The 15,888-nt window shown below is 35.8% G+C and overlaps 3 protein-coding genes across 5 annotated transcripts; 1 reads left to right on the top strand and 2 right to left on the bottom strand.

Annotated features, from left to right (window-relative positions):
• The first annotated feature begins 2,924 nt into the window (after positions 1-2,924).
• On the top strand, positions 2,925-7,765 carry LOC112516894 (probable polygalacturonase At3g15720). Its single transcript, XM_025124142.1, has 10 exons — positions 2,925-2,980; positions 3,180-3,335; positions 3,994-4,134; positions 5,002-5,172; positions 5,297-5,320; positions 5,956-6,163; positions 6,260-6,341; positions 6,463-6,568; positions 6,671-6,787; positions 7,278-7,765. The coding sequence occupies exons 1-10, from the start codon at positions 2,954-2,956 to the stop codon at positions 7,506-7,508; spliced, it is 1,263 nt and encodes a 420-aa protein (XP_024979910.1). The 5' UTR covers positions 2,925-2,953; the 3' UTR covers positions 7,509-7,765.
• Positions 3,902-11,210, bottom strand: LOC112516893 (DCC family protein At1g52590, chloroplastic). Of its 3 annotated transcripts, none has more exons than XM_025124140.1 (7): positions 10,971-11,210; positions 10,278-10,335; positions 8,402-8,509; positions 8,032-8,124; positions 7,839-7,935; positions 6,451-6,519; positions 3,902-4,124 (listed from the first exon to the last, which is right to left on the bottom strand). In XM_025124140.1, exons 1-5 carry the CDS (start codon positions 11,182-11,184, stop codon positions 7,854-7,856), a joined length of 555 nt encoding a protein of 184 aa, XP_024979908.1. In that variant the 5' UTR covers positions 11,185-11,210; the 3' UTR covers positions 3,902-4,124; positions 6,451-6,519; positions 7,839-7,853. The 3 variants fall into 3 exon arrangements, with proteins under 3 accessions (XP_024979908.1, XP_024979907.1, XP_024979909.1); XM_025124139.1 differs by having other exon boundaries at positions 3,902-4,160; XM_025124141.1 differs by lacking the exon at positions 3,902-4,124 and adding an exon at positions 5,151-5,218.
• A 1,181-nt stretch (positions 11,211-12,391) lies between these two features.
• LOC112516787 (uncharacterized protein At2g34160-like) lies at positions 12,392-15,337 on the bottom strand. The gene is made up of 5 exons (XM_025124020.1): positions 15,112-15,337; positions 14,868-14,916; positions 13,756-13,818; positions 13,599-13,663; positions 12,392-12,666 (listed from the first exon to the last, which is right to left on the bottom strand). Exons 1-5 carry the CDS (start codon positions 15,229-15,231, stop codon positions 12,571-12,573), a joined length of 393 nt encoding a protein of 130 aa, XP_024979788.1. The 5' UTR covers positions 15,232-15,337; the 3' UTR covers positions 12,392-12,570.
• Between the last annotated feature and the right edge of the window lie 551 nt (positions 15,338-15,888).

Genomic DNA, 15,888 nt, shown 5'->3' on the forward strand with positions numbered 1-15,888 from the left:
GCTTGAGCTCCAAATGTCAAAAGTATTTGGAGGTCTCATGTTCAAATCCAATGAGAAATAAAAATCTCTTTATGGACATGGAAGTTCAAATGCGGTGACTCCAGACTACTTGTGAAGCCGGTGGTTACTCTATTATTAATCGGCTCGTATAGCAGGTTGAATATATTGGTTAATAAAGAAAATCATATAAGCAAAATGGCATTTCATTAAAACGGTAAATCTAGTAGTTATAGTTTTATGGGGCTTTATTTTGAGAAAATTTTAATTTGTGAGATATTTAGACTATATAAAATATTAATTTAAAAATAAAATCTAATATAAATTAAAATCATCTATCTCTCCTCTCCTCTCAATAACATACACGTGTACACACAATTAAATATGCACATAACTAAATATGCACACAAGATGAATACATTATGAACAGTTTCTTAAAATTACTATTATAGTTTGTGAACACATTGTAAGCACACTTTAAATCTAGAAGCTCGAGTGTATTTTGTTCTGTAAGAGGAAAACAATAAACACTTCAAATGAAAATTACTAACAGAACATGTAGCACAAAAACAAGAGCAACCACTTTTAATTTGTCTCATATTTTTGTTATATAGCTTTAGACGTGTAGGGTGCTCAAAAACCCGACCAACCCAACCCAACTCAATGCGAAATAACTCAACCCAAAGCAACCTGTTGTTTAACCGAGTTGTAAATTTTTCAAACTGTACGTATTGGGTTGATATTAAGTTACTATCTGAACTCAACTCAACCCGATGAATATGATTGCTGAATTTCTATTAATATATACATTAGACAATTACATTATAATGTATGCTCTCATATACACATATTTTCAATCTATTCACATCTTTATATATCTCATTCGTATATATGTTTAGTAATTGTGAACATATATATGTAAATTGAGAAAATTAACTGAATGTGATATATGTAAGAAGTATGAATAAGTTGTATCAAATGGTTGATGATGAAAAAGAAATTATGAGTAGAGAAATAACATATTCAAGATTAGAAGAATCTTTTAATGTATCAAAGTATCAACTTGACCGACCCGTACGATTTGGGTTGGGTTGGGTTGGGTTAGGTTGCACTTTGGTTTGGGTTGGGTTAAGATTTTTCAAACTGCAAATATTGGGTTATCAACCCAACCTATAATCACCGCTACGTATAACCATTTACAAACTTAATAAATTGTACAATCTTACAAACCCATTTTCATGTATTGTTTCACATATGAAACAAAACGTATGAAGATGCAGTGTTGAATTCAAGTCCTGATAGGCATGGGAATGGAGCAGGGATTGGCGGGGACCTCAATCCCCGTCCCTGTCCCCGATTACTTATCTTTATCCTTGTCCCCGTCCCCAACGGGGAAACGGGGATTTTTTTCTGTTTATATAAGTTATTTTAAATTAAATATGTGAGAGACTATACATGTTTAAATCTCAAATATTTTCAATAAACCTAAAACCAAAATGAATTTAATACAAAAAAACCACAACATCATATAAGAATTAACAACTTAAAACCAAAAATAAATCAATTTAATCCAAAAAAAAAATTAAAGTCATATGTACCAAAAGATATTGAGTAATATAAAACCATATCGAATAATATACAAAACTTATCGAGTAATTGTATTTTGACTTGACATCCAAAATATTACATATTAACATCCAGAAATAACAATTTTAGATTATAAACTTACTTAGGAAATAAAAAATTATGAATTACCGCTTTAGTTGAAATAATATATATATATATATATATGTATATATATATATATATGTATAAATATATGCATGTATAAATATATAATTTATTAATTAATATATATATAGGGGCGGGGCGGGGTGCGGCGTACCATACCCGTCCCTGTCCCATCCCCGATTTAACGGGGAATCCTCCTTCCCGACCGGGGCGGATGGACCAGGTTCCCGACGGTTCAAGACCCATTCTCATGCCTAAGTCCAGGATCTTAGAATCTAGAGAGAAAGCAAGATGTATAGAATTCATAATTCATTACATACTTTTTATGAATGTCAACTAAGTATCGTTTTTCCGACGACAACAAATCATACTCTTCGTCGTATGTGAGCTTTTCAAAGCGTTTTATTGTTAAGTATAGTCACATTTTTTCCATGGATCTTTCTATTCGTCATTTCATAAATGAAAAGTTCAAGACTCTTTTGTTTGTAGAGAAAACAAACATGAAAGTTTCATATATACATCATCCTATAAACATTCTATTTTCACACGTATTGTTTCATACAACACATGAAAACTAGTTTATAAGTTTGAACAAATTATTGGATTTGTTAAAAAAAGTGGACTCTATAGGCTGTAGCTCTATTTATACTAAAGGGTCATATACCCGGTAAGCGCCTACCACTAATACCCACACACTTTATTTGATTTACCAAGTAAGATTTTAGTCCATTAAAACAGCTCCGGTAAGCGCTTACCGGGTAAGAGTCTTCGGTCCTTGTCATCATTCTTACCGGGTAAAACTGTCAATCATGTCATGTTCATCCGATAAGATATAGTAAACGGTTAAGCACTTACCCAGTAAGCATTTAGTAAACGGCATCTGAGTTTCTGATACAAATGATGTATTTGTACGTTACTTTATCAGTTTTACTTTCTAAAAGTTGTTCGGTGAACCTGGCTCATAACCTTCTAAAGTTTCTAGTTGTGATTGAGTAATCCTACACGTTGCTTTAATTCGTAAATATTATACAAACTAAACAAATAACACCTATTTTAACTTCACCCTAAAGTAGATGATTTTGTGTGTGTGTGTGTGTGTGTGATATATATATATATATATATATATATATATATATACACACATGCACACAGTCACAGATGAATATGAGTACATACATGACAGTAAGTAGGGACACATTACAGAGAATTTGATTGCTGGTTACATATGATGGTTTGGCAGATTGGCAGAATGGTGAGTCTTCTTTCATTTTCAAAGCCATATTTGTAGATTCTTGAATTAATACATAACACAGAAACTAGGCAGGTTTTGGAACAGGGACAGTTTTGTCTTTTTGCACTAGGATAATAAGAACAATTTAGGCAGAAAAATGTCACATATAAAAAGATTTCATATGGGGTTTTGCTAATAGTGAACATATATATATATGCAGGTTGGGTTGGTCACATTGGTTTTGGTCTTGCTAACATGCATGATCTCCTCTGCTTTTGGTTCTACTGGTCTCTCTAGAATCAATCTTGAATCAACCACAACTTTCAATGTCATGAAATATGGAGCAACTGGAAACGGAAAAACCGACGATTCCCCGGTACGTACAATGTAGTTTCACACTGTTGTACTTTGTGGGGTAAAGGTTAGGTCTTTATAGAGGTGTAAACAAGTCGAGCTTTTAACAAGCTACTCGAGCTCGAGAAAGTCGCCCTCGAACACAAAATAAAGCCCGTTTAACTTATCTAGTCAAGCTTCATAACATCAATGTTCGACTCGGTTCGTTCAAAAGCTCGATTAAACTTAAAGAATTGATCCGAGTTAAGCCATTTGAGCATACACTATTTCGAGCCGAATATATTTATATGTTTACAAGTTATATAATCAAAATATAAAAATCATTGAGCTTGAGTTCTAAACTATGTAATCGATCTCAAATTTGAGCTCATATAAGAGCGTCGAGCTCAAACATTGAAAAAATATTCGAGCTCGAACTCGACTTTGAAAAAGTTAATCGAGCTTAACCTGCTATTCGGCTCATTTACACCCCTCATCTGCATATATCTTACCCTCCCCCCCCCCCCCCCCAAAAAAAAAAAAACCACCTATGGCTGGATATATTAGGCTCGTTTGGTTTGGTTTAAGAAGTTGTATGGTACAACCGTACAAGTAAATGATGCAGATGTTATATCAAAATGTTCTTCACCAAACGGTTTGTTCAGTAATTGTTAAGTGAGTTGTATGATGCAAATATACAGGCATTTAGTGAAGCATGGAAGGCAGCATGCCAAGCACAACCAAATGATAAGAGTATATTAGTCATACCGGCAGGAAAGACGTTCTTGTTGAAGCCTATTTCGTTCAATGGCCCATGCAAGCCCTCCCGTATCTACGTTCAGGTATATATATATATCCTATAAGAACACTGATCAAAGAACACACGTTTGATTCCATTAAAGAATATAATCCCAAATAGAATCTTAGTAGGACTAAAGGGCCTTTTACCAAATGCTTACCGGGTAAGCACTTACCTTACCGAATTAACAGGGCAAGCGTCAAGAATCTTACCAGTAAGAGGCAATGCAAGGAACTTGAGTCTTACCTGGTAAGTGAGGGTGGCGGCTCTTATAGGTAAGCCCTAACCGGGTAAGAATGTTGCATACAGTGCCATTTTGATGGCCAATAATCTTATCCGGTAAGGTTGGTAAAGGTTTGTTTGTTAGTAGCTTAATGATACAGAAAGTGGTTTATTAGGTAAGCTTCTAGGGGGAGCTTTATGCAGAAAACCAAGTTTTTCTCAAACCTAGTTAAAAAAACAAGCTCCTTTCATCTATCAAAAAACTCTCCCAAACAAAAACCTTCTCAATCTATACAGACAGATTAATCCACATAGACAACTTTATCCATACAGGACTTAATGGAAAACCAACCAAACAGCCCCTAAGAGGGGTGACTCTTACCGGTAAGCACTTACCCGGTAAGCGTTTTGGTCCCTAAAAGAATCATCATTTAGTACATTTATGTATGGTTTCTAAGGTGCTGCATGCTTTGGGTGTTCTTTTTTCAAGAATGTTTGCTAAAAAGGTTCCAAACAGAATGATCATGTGACTATATCTAAGAATAAGACACATTATCATCACATGATGTCAATAATGGAATTCAAATATAAGCCATGCAACATAAAATCACATGAAACATATAAATCAACTCTTATACTCCATGTCAATGTTATCTGCATGGTTATCTTTGAAAACTGTCGAAAACAGGTGTCAGGAACCATTCTTGGTCCAACCAAGAAAACCGATTGGACTGGTTATCACATCGATACATGGCTATTGTTTTCCATGGTAGATGGTCTTACAGTGAGTGGCAACGGACGAATAGATGGTCAAGGTCCTATTTGGTGGGAAAATGCCTGCATTGGTTCTCCGGCGCCGGTAAGTTATCATCTTCACTCTCATCTCTTCTTTAGTTTCAATGTTCCTTCAATTATTTGAGGGGAAAGTGGCTTATCTATGTTCATATAAAATAACTCTTACATATTAATGCATTTAATTTCAGGGTACAACTTGTCATGCACCAGTTGTAAGTAATCATTATCCTTGCCCTAATTACAATCCCAAAATTTTTATAACTGCACAATGAGCTATGAGGAAAGTTCGTTGAAAACTTGGTTTTCGTTGGTAACCCAGGAACTGCCCACAGCACGCCACGTGTCACTCTTCAGAATGAATATTCATCATGAATAACACATTATTGATGAATATGTTACAACATTCATGACTAATATCACGTGCATATTCCTGAAGAATTGCCACGTGTCATGCTGTGAGCGGTTCCCCAGTTCTTAATGAAAATGAGGTTCCTAATGGAACCTGTCCTATGAGCTATTCAGCTCGATTGTGCAACAAATCAGTTTATTTATAGTTTTAATATATGATATGGACCGATTGGGTTACGGTGAGAACAACTCATTTTCGCTAAAAGGTGCGAAAAGGTGAAGGTACCATTATTCTGTATGAAGGTTCGTCATGAAGGTATCCTTATACCCCGTGAAGGTTACAACTTTCACACAATATAAGTGACCTTCCAATACATACTTTCAAATCATATGAAGGTTAAAACATTCACACTGTATAAACGTACCTACACCTTTTCACCTTTGCATGAAAATGGAAATGGAAATTTCTCACATTATCCGCACTCTTTTTGTCCGACAGGCGTTACAGTTCAAAAGATGCAACGGATTGCGACTCAATGGTTTAACACATCTAAACAGCCCACGAGTCCATATCACAATAACTACTTGTAATGGTGTCATTGTCTCTAATATACATATCATTGCCCCTGAAACAAGCCCGAATACCGATGGCATTGATGTATCGGGCTCCACCAATGTCAATATACGTAACTCCGTTATTGAAACTGGTAGTTTCTTTTTTCCTCTTTCCAATTTAGTCAGTGATCTTATTTTCAGCTAGTTAATCTCTAACCAACTTTTTTCATCATCTTGCATAACCCTAGGAGACGACTGTATTGCTATTGGTGGAGGTTCATCTAATATCAAAATCAGCGGTATCATGTGCGGGCCAGGCCATGGAATCAGGTAAGCTTGCACATATTGTATAACATAAGGAAGCAAAGATATTTGGAAATGGATCATTAATTCATTATCAATATAAAGCATGTCTGTTGTCTTTTTAAAAATCTATTACCTTTTCATGTAGCATCGGAGCCTTGGGACACAGTGGAGCCGATGTAGTGGAAAACATAGATGTCCGCAACTGTACCATGATAAAAACGCTAACTGGAGTAAGGATCAAAACTTGGCAGGTAATCTGTTACTGTATGAAGAACTGAAGTCAACCAAATAAGAGAAAAATCTCTCATAGATCTTTATCAAGTAAAAGTCGATTATTGGCTTTTTTTTGACAGGGAGGAAGTGGTCATGCGAAGCAGATCTCATTTACAGGCATCAAGTTTGATGCAGTTTATAATCCTATCATAATCGACCAATACTACTGTCCCAATCGAAAGGATTGCCTAAACTCTGTAAGCATGCTAAATCAACATCTAACACACAGTCACACACTACACATGATGCAATTTCGATGAAGATATTCTTTAGATTTAGACCATATTTGGCAATCATAAGCTAGCTTATTATTTGAGCTTACTCAAAAAACCCTGTTTGGTTGGCCATAAGCTAGTTTTTTGAAAAGCTACTTCAAGTAGCGTTTCAATAAGCTCCCGGGGCTTTTTTCCAATTACGCGCCTTTAGGTCATTTTACATCGTCGTCTAGCTTATCAGCTAGTTTTTACCATGAGTGACAGGCTTATCAGCTAACAACTAACTTATAAGCCAACAACTACTTTTAGAGTTTTAGGTTAACAACTAGCGTATCAGCCCACAACTAGCTTATGGCTAGTTTGCGAAACATAACCTTACGCACTTTCTGCGAATAAGATATCGAATGAAGGTTGGTTCCAACCCTTATATAAATTACTGCGTTTTCTCTATGTGGGATTCTCGAATATGTAGACATCAGCTGTCAAGTTGAGCGACATAACGTACAAAGGAATCGCGGGGACATCAAGCATGGACAACGTAATAAATCTAAGTTGCAGTGAAAGTGTTGCGTGCACAAATATTGTAATGGACAGTGTGTACATCAGCTCAGCTACCCCAGGAAGAAAGGTGTTCGGAAGCTGTATCAACGCCCATGGAAGACTTAGCCATGTTAAACCTTTTTTAAAATGCCTACAACCTTAGACCAACATTTATAAGGCTCAAGGTCAGGCCACTCATTTCTTATACCCCTAATACTTGTTGCATTGCAAAGTATGTCATGTTTATGCTTACTTTAACTGTCTGTAATAAGATATGAGCTCCTTCCATTCATCAATATTTTTATTCGATTTTTCTCCTTATGCATTTACTTTCTACACGTACAACTTTAGATACCTAACTATCTAAAGATTACAGAAGGAATATACACTAGAAAAATACGATACGGCTTGTGTTCAATCAAGAGTTAGTAACATAAAACTTTGCAAGAGTAACATTCAGCTCATCGATCGATTAAAAGTATATAAAAATTACCTTACAATAAGTCCTCTAAATTTCGCAGGACTCCGAACGACCAAATACAGCATAACGGTTATCCGCAAGGTTTTCATACATAATATCCCTTATGAATCTGCAGCAAGAAACAGGCACAATTTTAATGATGGTTCATCAAATTGTTTCCATAGTAGAAGACAGCAATAACAGATTAGCAAGTATATGGCCTCACAAAGGTACAAACTGAAGAAAGAACGCTAGCTGGGGAAAGGGCAAGTCTATGTACTCCATGATCTTCAGCACAGCCTCTGACTTGATATAAGACCTGAAATGCACCAGAGACCTTGCTTAATGGTTATAAATCTCATGTCAATAAGACTTGATGTGGTGAACATAAACCAAACAAATCCAGTATATCTCACAAAAGCAGTAGTACAACACACGTCACATTTCTATTTACAAGGACAAAAAGAGAGGCATCCACTCGACATAAATTTCAACATTCACAATCACCTTCTTGATACTGTTCTTCACAAATAATTACCCATGCAATCTCAAGATTGTCTAACTACAGTAACAGCAGAGTTGGTCTATAACCATACCTATTCTTTTCTACAAGTACAACACTTGAAATATCATCAGGAGCTCTTCCAGACCTCCTTAACAGATTCTTGCCTGCATCACTTTGTAGGGCTTCGAACCTTATTCTCCTGGAAATGAAGGCACATTACTGTATCAATTATAATTTAACTAAGCATCATCAAAAAACAAGCTCATTCTACAACATAAATAACTCCAGTGGAGAAACTTAACACACTACATGGATGGTTTCAAGCAACACGGAAAGGAAGAACATGTTAAAGGTCAAATATAGTAACATTTTATAGGTCAGACTACTAGAGGTTAATACCTAAAACTATAAAAGCAGGGCCATTAAATGAGTGAAACATATTTACATACCACCTATTTTCTAAAATATAAGAGTTCGTGTTGAACTAATAAAGCACTTTCCTTGTGTTCTTTCCATTTTGGAACGCAGGGGAATAAATTTCAACTAAAACATAATTAGGTTACTATATTATAAAGCATTTGAACTTTTGTTCTTAGAAACTCTTAATTTTTCAAGAAGACAACTATTAAAGCATCGAGTATAAATCAATAATGCAGAGAGACAGAGAATAGAAAGAATCATGAAGCAGTATTGAGTACTGAGAGTTCGAGTTTTTGGCTTCAAAATCGAGAAGTATCATGTTGTGTTGCTCAGAGTACACTTCTAGTGTTCCAAAAAGCAGTTGGACTGTGAAACCTCTCGAACCAGACCAGACCAGACCAGACCAGACCAGACCTTATCATTTTTTTGCAGTTGGGCGGTTTGGAGGTGCGGTTTGGTTTGGAATATAGTCTAACCTGTGCAGTTTGATCCAGTTTGCAGTTTGGAGTTCTGATTTTGCAGCTAATTAAAGATAGAGAATAAGAAGCAATGAAGATCAATGCAATTGAGTTGTTAATATACATTGCACATTAACATGTCAGAAACCTTATGTTATCCAACATTGCACTAATAGATTCCATGGACATCTTTATGTCATAGGACATGAGATCCATCCTATTCCTTAAAACTACAAGTGCTCATTTGGGACCATTAGAACCAATTTCGGAACTCTTCCTGCTTAGGTTACGTGCGATAAGAATATGGGCGACAGTGATTCCGACTTCGTTCTACCAAGCAAGTTAGCTTGAAAAAGAAACTCCTTGTTGCACCAAGGTTTTGTTCACAACGATTTTATCCCTTATAAAAAGAAAACTGCACGGCCTCCATTACCTTTTGGGAGGCCTACGCCCCACACTTGGATTTATTAGATTTGTTGCTAAAATATCGGGGAAATTCTTGCTCCCAGTGGACCATTTGTATCACTTAGGATTCTTGATTAATCGCCAGAGATGGCTTAGAACAGGATTTGTGACTTGCTATCCTCTTACCTAACAAGCAAAGACTTGGCATTAAGAGACCCTCCTGGCCCAACCCTAGACACCCTTTAAGCGAAATGTGGCAAAAGGAAGTACCTATGGGTGCTATGTTGGATTTGAATCAGATTTCGGATCAATTGTAGTTTTACCAATATTTGCGCGTTCCTTAATTTTCTTTAATTTCTAGCCTTAACTCAATGACCTTCATCTGACCTGCCCTTGGTGTTAAACAGCCTACCTATGGTTTAAAACAGACTGCCCTTGTAAAAACTTGAAAATAAACTAGAGGGTCAATTGCAAACCAAGCATCCGGAGAAGGTCATTGAGCTAAATAGCCCATGTTTCAATCACCCAAACCTGCATCCTTCTGATCTCAAAGGAATATTTGTCCCTCGAGGTCAAATGTAGAGGTAAAGGAAATAGGGAAAAAGTGAAAAAGAGAGACTGCAGTGAAGAGACAAGTCAAATAAAGCACAAAGCAGCAAAATACATAAGAACATAAACAGAAACCTTTGTCGGTCATTATCGCGTACGAACTTCACACCTCCATTACATAAGTTGCACACACCTATCAAAATTGAACAATCTGTTTAACATAATCATATCCATATATAACACTTCACGCACACTATTATAAGTGATGGCATATTTCAATCCTACGTATATGTAACTCAACCGGTAGTTATGGGCCTCATGGTTATGAAAATACACTAAGATACAATGTTCTATCTATAATCATCTAAAGCTGAAGCTAGACATTTAAACAGAGATTCTAATCATCTAATGGATGATTAACCAAGCATCGTAGACCGCTTTAGCTTCCCTCCAACTACGGATGAAAATCAGCCGATCAAATTAATACGCCAAACAGCTACCCTAACTTCATTTCATTAGTTCATATATCGTGAAAAACCTCGTAAGCTGAACATTTAAGCAGAGATTCTAATGGATGATTAACCAAACATCGTAGACTGCTTTACTTTCCCTCCAACTACCGATAACAAATTAACAATTAGCCGACCAGATTAACACACCGACTAGCTACCTAACTTCATGTCATTAGTCCGTATATCATCAAAAACCCCGTGACTAATTATTTAGGTTAAAAGGCACGAAAAACAAAATTATCTTCACAGATGCAGAGCATGATAATTTAACGCGATCGGAACATTAAAATGATATGAAAAAAGGTTTTCGGATTACCGTCAAATAGCATAATAGGCCTGGTATCTTGTTCGAAGAAGCTTGACGTCGCTTCCACCCAATCCAGCGCTTCGCCACCACGCGGCGGAGAAGATAGATTGGCCAGAACTGCCGATCGGCGCCGACTAGAGGATCTAACATGTATAATGGGCGGTAGAACACTAAGCCGTGCGCCGCTAGCAGCAAGAGTAGGAATTGCAGGGATGAGCGCCATGAGAGAACGAGAAGTCGGGTGAAATTCAAACAGAAGCAAATTTATTGAAGAAATTTCGTGAAATTGATAAATGTCGTGAGAGTTGAGACGTCCACGTGGAGCTTCATCAACCTTTCGTGGGAGGTGCCAACGTGGCTTTGTGGGAGGTGCCAACGTCTAGAGTTGTCGGAGGTTGTTGAATGGTTTTGTATAAAATGATTAAATGATTAGAATAATTAAGAGGCTTTTATGATATAGTGTAAAATAAAATATAATTGTTTGGTAATTGTGTACAATAAAATTAGGGTTCTTAATGGTTAAGGGAGATCCAACTCATTCAAATGATTTTAGAACAATTAAGAGGCAACCTTTTTTTTCGCTAAACAAGATTCATTTCTTAACGATTCAGATGTTGCCTCTTAATGGAACTATTAAGAGGTAAACAAACAACCATTTAATCCTTGACCGATCCTTTCCTAAATTTCGACCAACCATTGATTTCAGTTGATTTCTTAAAACGCGTTTGATACATAGAACATGACATAACAATAATTTTGTTGTCTATTGTGATATCATAGAACTTAATAACACAAAAATGCACTTTTTGTGAAGTTTTTGAGCATCTCTAATGCAAGGTTTTTATTAGCAAAAAATACAATGGCTTATAAGAACTTTGTGAAGAGGTTTTTATAAAAACCTCATATCCTTTTAAGTGTTTTGAACAAGAACCTTGGTTCTTACATGAAGTTTGTAAAAATTGATATTTTCCTTATTTTTTATTTTATTTTCTTGTCTTTACAATTATTAATATAATAATTATTGGTGTTGAAATAATCAATTGGACCCACGAAAAGGAGGTTATCTTCTAAGAGAGTTCTTAATTTGATGAATTGACAATAAAATGTGCAAAAATGGTTCTTATAAGAACTCTCCATTGAAGATGCTTAACTATATACACCCTAATTAATATCAAAAATCAGGTCAAATCATGTATTGAAAATGTAAAAAAATAATCTTGATGTTAATGTGTGGAAGAAAGAAATCGGTAGGCAAAGGTGCATTTAACAAGGAGAACAAGACAAACCTAGTAAATTACTAAACTACCCTCACGTCATATTAAACCCTCAAAAGGCAAAAACCTTCCACAATTCTTTCACCACCTACATAACCCTTGCTCGTCCAGTCTGGCCCACGTACCAAACGCACCCTTAAGTCTACAAGATGAAAATTTTGTACTGTGACCACATTATAGAAAAAGGAAAAAGAAAATAAATAGACAAATTTACATAGAAGGGAATATAAATCCATTGTTCTAAGACTTTCTTCAAGTTAGTTGACAAAAACAACAAATGGAAATTTAATAATAATCTTGATAACCACAAGGTGAAGAAGACTACATTTTCCATTTCAGCTCTGCTCTTCTGCATACCCCAATTCCCTCTCCTCTTGTGCAGCAGCCATTAACTCATCAAAGTTTGCAGTCTTCCCCAATACTATTTCAATCTGCAGCATACAATTTTTATACCAAAAACACAGCTCATCAGGACCAGGACCAGGACCAGGACCGACTAAATATCGTGGTAGGTTGAATCCTATTTTAGGTGGCGTACTTTTCAAACATTCATTTTGGTATCTAAGATATCAAACGTTTAAGTACCATGATAACCAGTTTAAGCAAGAGTTGAGAAGGTACATTATGTTATAATACTATTTGTATTGAGGTGTGTTAGCATGGTAACCGAATAATGCTTAAACCAATTTACCCATGTAGTTATATGTCAGAGATGTCACATCTCAGGTACCAGAATAAAGGTTTTTAGAATACGTTATATTTTTTTATGCAATTTAACCTATTTTGTTTTCATTTCAGGTTTTGAAAGACGTGGACAACTACGCCGACCAAGCTAAATAATCCTATATATCTTCTCAACATAAAAAAGGCACTATGTTGCCTACATGTATTGGGAAGGTTTAGTACACTTAATCCCTTCAGGCTTCGGTTGTCAAAAGTACGGTGACACCTTAGTAATAGCTTGATCAATTGTTTCTTTCTTTCTATCGGTGAAGTACATAATATCTGGCAACTGTTTAAATCATCAGCTTACTGGGTAACTTGCTTACAGGGTAACCACTTACTGTTTAAAATCATTTATTTACTGGGCAAACGCTTACTGGGTAAGAGTTACCGCCTCACTTACCTTATTAGGTAACATTCTCGGCTATCAAAATGGATTGTTGGTAAGGGTCTCTTACCCGGTAAGCGCTAAATTGGTAAGTCTTCTCCATTACTTAGCGGGTAAGATTCTCGGTCCTTGCTATACCTCTTACCAATAACATTTTTGGTCCTTACCATGCTCACCCGCTAAGGCAAGTGACACCTAGTAAGCACTTACCCGATAAGCGTTTGGTAAACAGCCCCTTATGATGAATCTTACCTTAGCCTTTTGGACTGGTCTTCCCCTGGATTCCCCCTTCATGTCTACAGTTGATGTCATTATTTCTGCATATTCAGACACCAAAGGAATAACTGAATAATAATATGTAATCTATTTGTATTTGTAGGCATAATTCTATGTGAAAATTATAACTTACTCTTCTCAACAGCAAATCCATTGTTCTTCAGAATTTCAGCAACTGTGACAACAGTTGCAATTGCTGCAATATGACGTTATTAAAGCAATTAACAATCGTATACTTGCAAGGAAAGCCGATTTATAGATACATTATAATAGTTTATATGAATCAATACCGCCATATAACTAAATTACTAATCATCACTAGACAAAACCAAATTATCATGCTTCGGAACTAAAGAGGGGGAAGCAACAGGGGCATGTAATAGAAGCTTCAAACTTTTGAGATTCCAGCCAAGATCTTGTGCACAAACTATTCCTAATGTCGAATGGGGCTTAGGTATCTTGTCTTTTGCTATTTAATAAAAACAGACGTGCCATGAAACAAAATGGCCAATTATCAGGTTGCTCAATCTAGGGGTAGCAACTTTGTACCAAACCAAATCGACCAATATGTATATCAATCGTACCAATTAAACTTGTACAAATTTAACAACTACATGGTACTCGAAGCTATGAACCACGGTACCAACTTACTTGATTATTTATTAGTTTTTGCATTTTTCTGATGTATTGAATATTAAAAAACAATATGTACTAAACTCAGAAAGGAGCTCAGTCATACTAAAAACCAATATGTACTAAACTCAGAAAGGGCCATCACACTCAAAACTGAACTTCAAACTAGCACCAACATTCTAGTTTAGTCCGATAGAAATAGTTCCTATTATCTTCTAGACCTTTGATCTCTCAATTTTGCGAGGGAAGAAATCCCAGCAGAATCGACACTTTAGGCAATTATAAGGGGATATTTTTGGTTGGTTTTTATTAAGTCTTGTATGAATAAAGTTGTCTGTGTGGATTAATCTGTCTTTGTAGATAGGGAAGGTTTTTGTTTCCAAGGGTTTTTTTTCATAAATGGAATGAGCATGTTTCTTTTATTGGAAAGAAAGGGTTTGACCGAATAAGCAGTAAGCCTGTGAGTCATTTTCTATATCATTAAGCAACCATCAAACAATCATGAATAGCTGCACGAATAAGCTGTAAGTCTCGTAAGCTTGTTAAGCTACTAGCACACAAGCTCTATTCTATACAAAAATAGTGATCTATTAAAGTAGATGATTCAATTACCCATTCCAAGGGCCGAAAGCTCCACCTCGTTGTGCTGTTGCATGTACCTCTGCATGTAGAATCAAAACCACAAAACACTCGATGAATTTACAAATTAAACCATACAAAACCCTAGATAAAGATATTAAACAAAAGAATCAAGTCAAGAGAAGCAGATAGACGAAGATTGCGTATAAGAACCCTAATTCGGGGTGAAAAGTGAATCAAAAAGGAAGAATAGTGGAGGGTTTTAGATTAGTATTACCTTGGCGAGATTGACGTAGAAGAATAGAGGCTTTTTGGTGTTGGAGACTTGAATTCGATTTTTCTTGTAAGAATCAGATGAGATGTTTATGTTGTTTACTCCATCTGTTATCTCTTCCATTGTTGTATTGATCGAATTTGAAACTCAGAAAAACCCTAATCAGGAGACAGTTTCTGTGCAACCACGGCCTTATTTAGAGGTTAAGAGATCAAATGAAAACCCGCTCATATCTACTTAGGGGAAAAGTTTGGGTTATTGACGGATTTAACCCTCAAATAGATATAAATTACAAAACTAATCCTTAAATAAATCGTTTGCAATAATTAACCCTCCATTTATTTTGGTCAACTCATATCAAGTCTTGTCACGTCGGTCAGGTTCGATTTTTTCTTTTTTGCAATTTGGTCCCTTTACGCACCACGTGATGCTAAATGCTAAATGAAGAGTCAACTGTTACAAACGATTTATTTGAGGGTTAAATTTGTAAAGAACCCGGAAAAGCTTTAGCATGTCTTTTTTAAATGTATCTTTATTTATTGTTAAATATATTCTTATCTTCTAATTTTTCTTATGGCACTCGTCAAGATCAAGGTTTTGTTAAAATGTAGCATTATTGCTTATTTAATGGGTAAGATTTTAGTCCACTAAAACAGTATTGAATGCAACAATTTACCCAGTAAGGGTTAACCGTGGTAAGAGTCGTCGCACACACTTACCGGGTAAAATTCTTGATCTTTGCATATTCATTCCTCACTTGTCGGGTAAAATTTTTGGTCT

Source organism: Cynara cardunculus, assembly GCF_001531365.2.
Source record: "Cynara cardunculus var. scolymus isolate 2C chromosome LG 8, CcrdV1, whole genome shotgun sequence".
NCBI classification, from domain to species: Eukaryota; Viridiplantae; Streptophyta; class Magnoliopsida; order Asterales; family Asteraceae; genus Cynara; species Cynara cardunculus.

What these genes read in the sequence shown, in the direction of transcription:
- LOC112516894 (XM_025124142.1), top strand. Translation starts at nt 2,954, where the DNA reads ATGATGGTTTGGCAGATTGGCAGAATG. An exon ending in CAACTTGTCATGCACCAGTT is followed by an intron (nt 5,321 to 5,955) that starts GTAAGTAATCAT and finishes TTTGTCCGACAG; the next exon opens with GCGTTACAGTTCAAAAGATG. An exon ending in GGGCCAGGCCATGGAATCAG is followed by an intron (nt 6,342 to 6,462) that starts GTAAGCTTGCAC and finishes CTTTTCATGTAG; the next exon opens with CATCGGAGCCTTGGGACACA.
- LOC112516893 (XM_025124140.1), bottom strand. Translation starts at nt 11,184, where the DNA reads ATGGCGCTCATCCCTGCAATTCCTACTCTTGCTGCTAGCGGCGCACGG. An exon ending in CGCGATAATGACCGACAAAG is followed by an intron (nt 8,510 to 10,277) that starts GTTTCTGTTTAT and finishes CTTCATTTCCAG; the next exon opens with GAGAATAAGGTTCGAAGCCC. An exon ending in GTACTTGTAGAAAAGAATAG is followed by an intron (nt 8,125 to 8,401) that starts GTATGGTTATAG and finishes GGTGCATTTCAG; the next exon opens with GTCTTATATCAAGTCAGAGG.
- LOC112516787 (XM_025124020.1), bottom strand. Translation starts at nt 15,231, where the DNA reads ATGGAAGAGATAACAGATGGAGTAAACAACATAAACATCTCATCTGAT. An exon ending in TCTACGTCAATCTCGCCAAG is followed by an intron (nt 14,917 to 15,111) that starts GTAATACTAATC and finishes TTCTACATGCAG; the next exon opens with AGGTACATGCAACAGCACAA. An exon ending in TGGATTTGCTGTTGAGAAGA is followed by an intron (nt 13,664 to 13,755) that starts GTAAGTTATAAT and finishes CTGAATATGCAG; the next exon opens with AAATAATGACATCAACTGTA.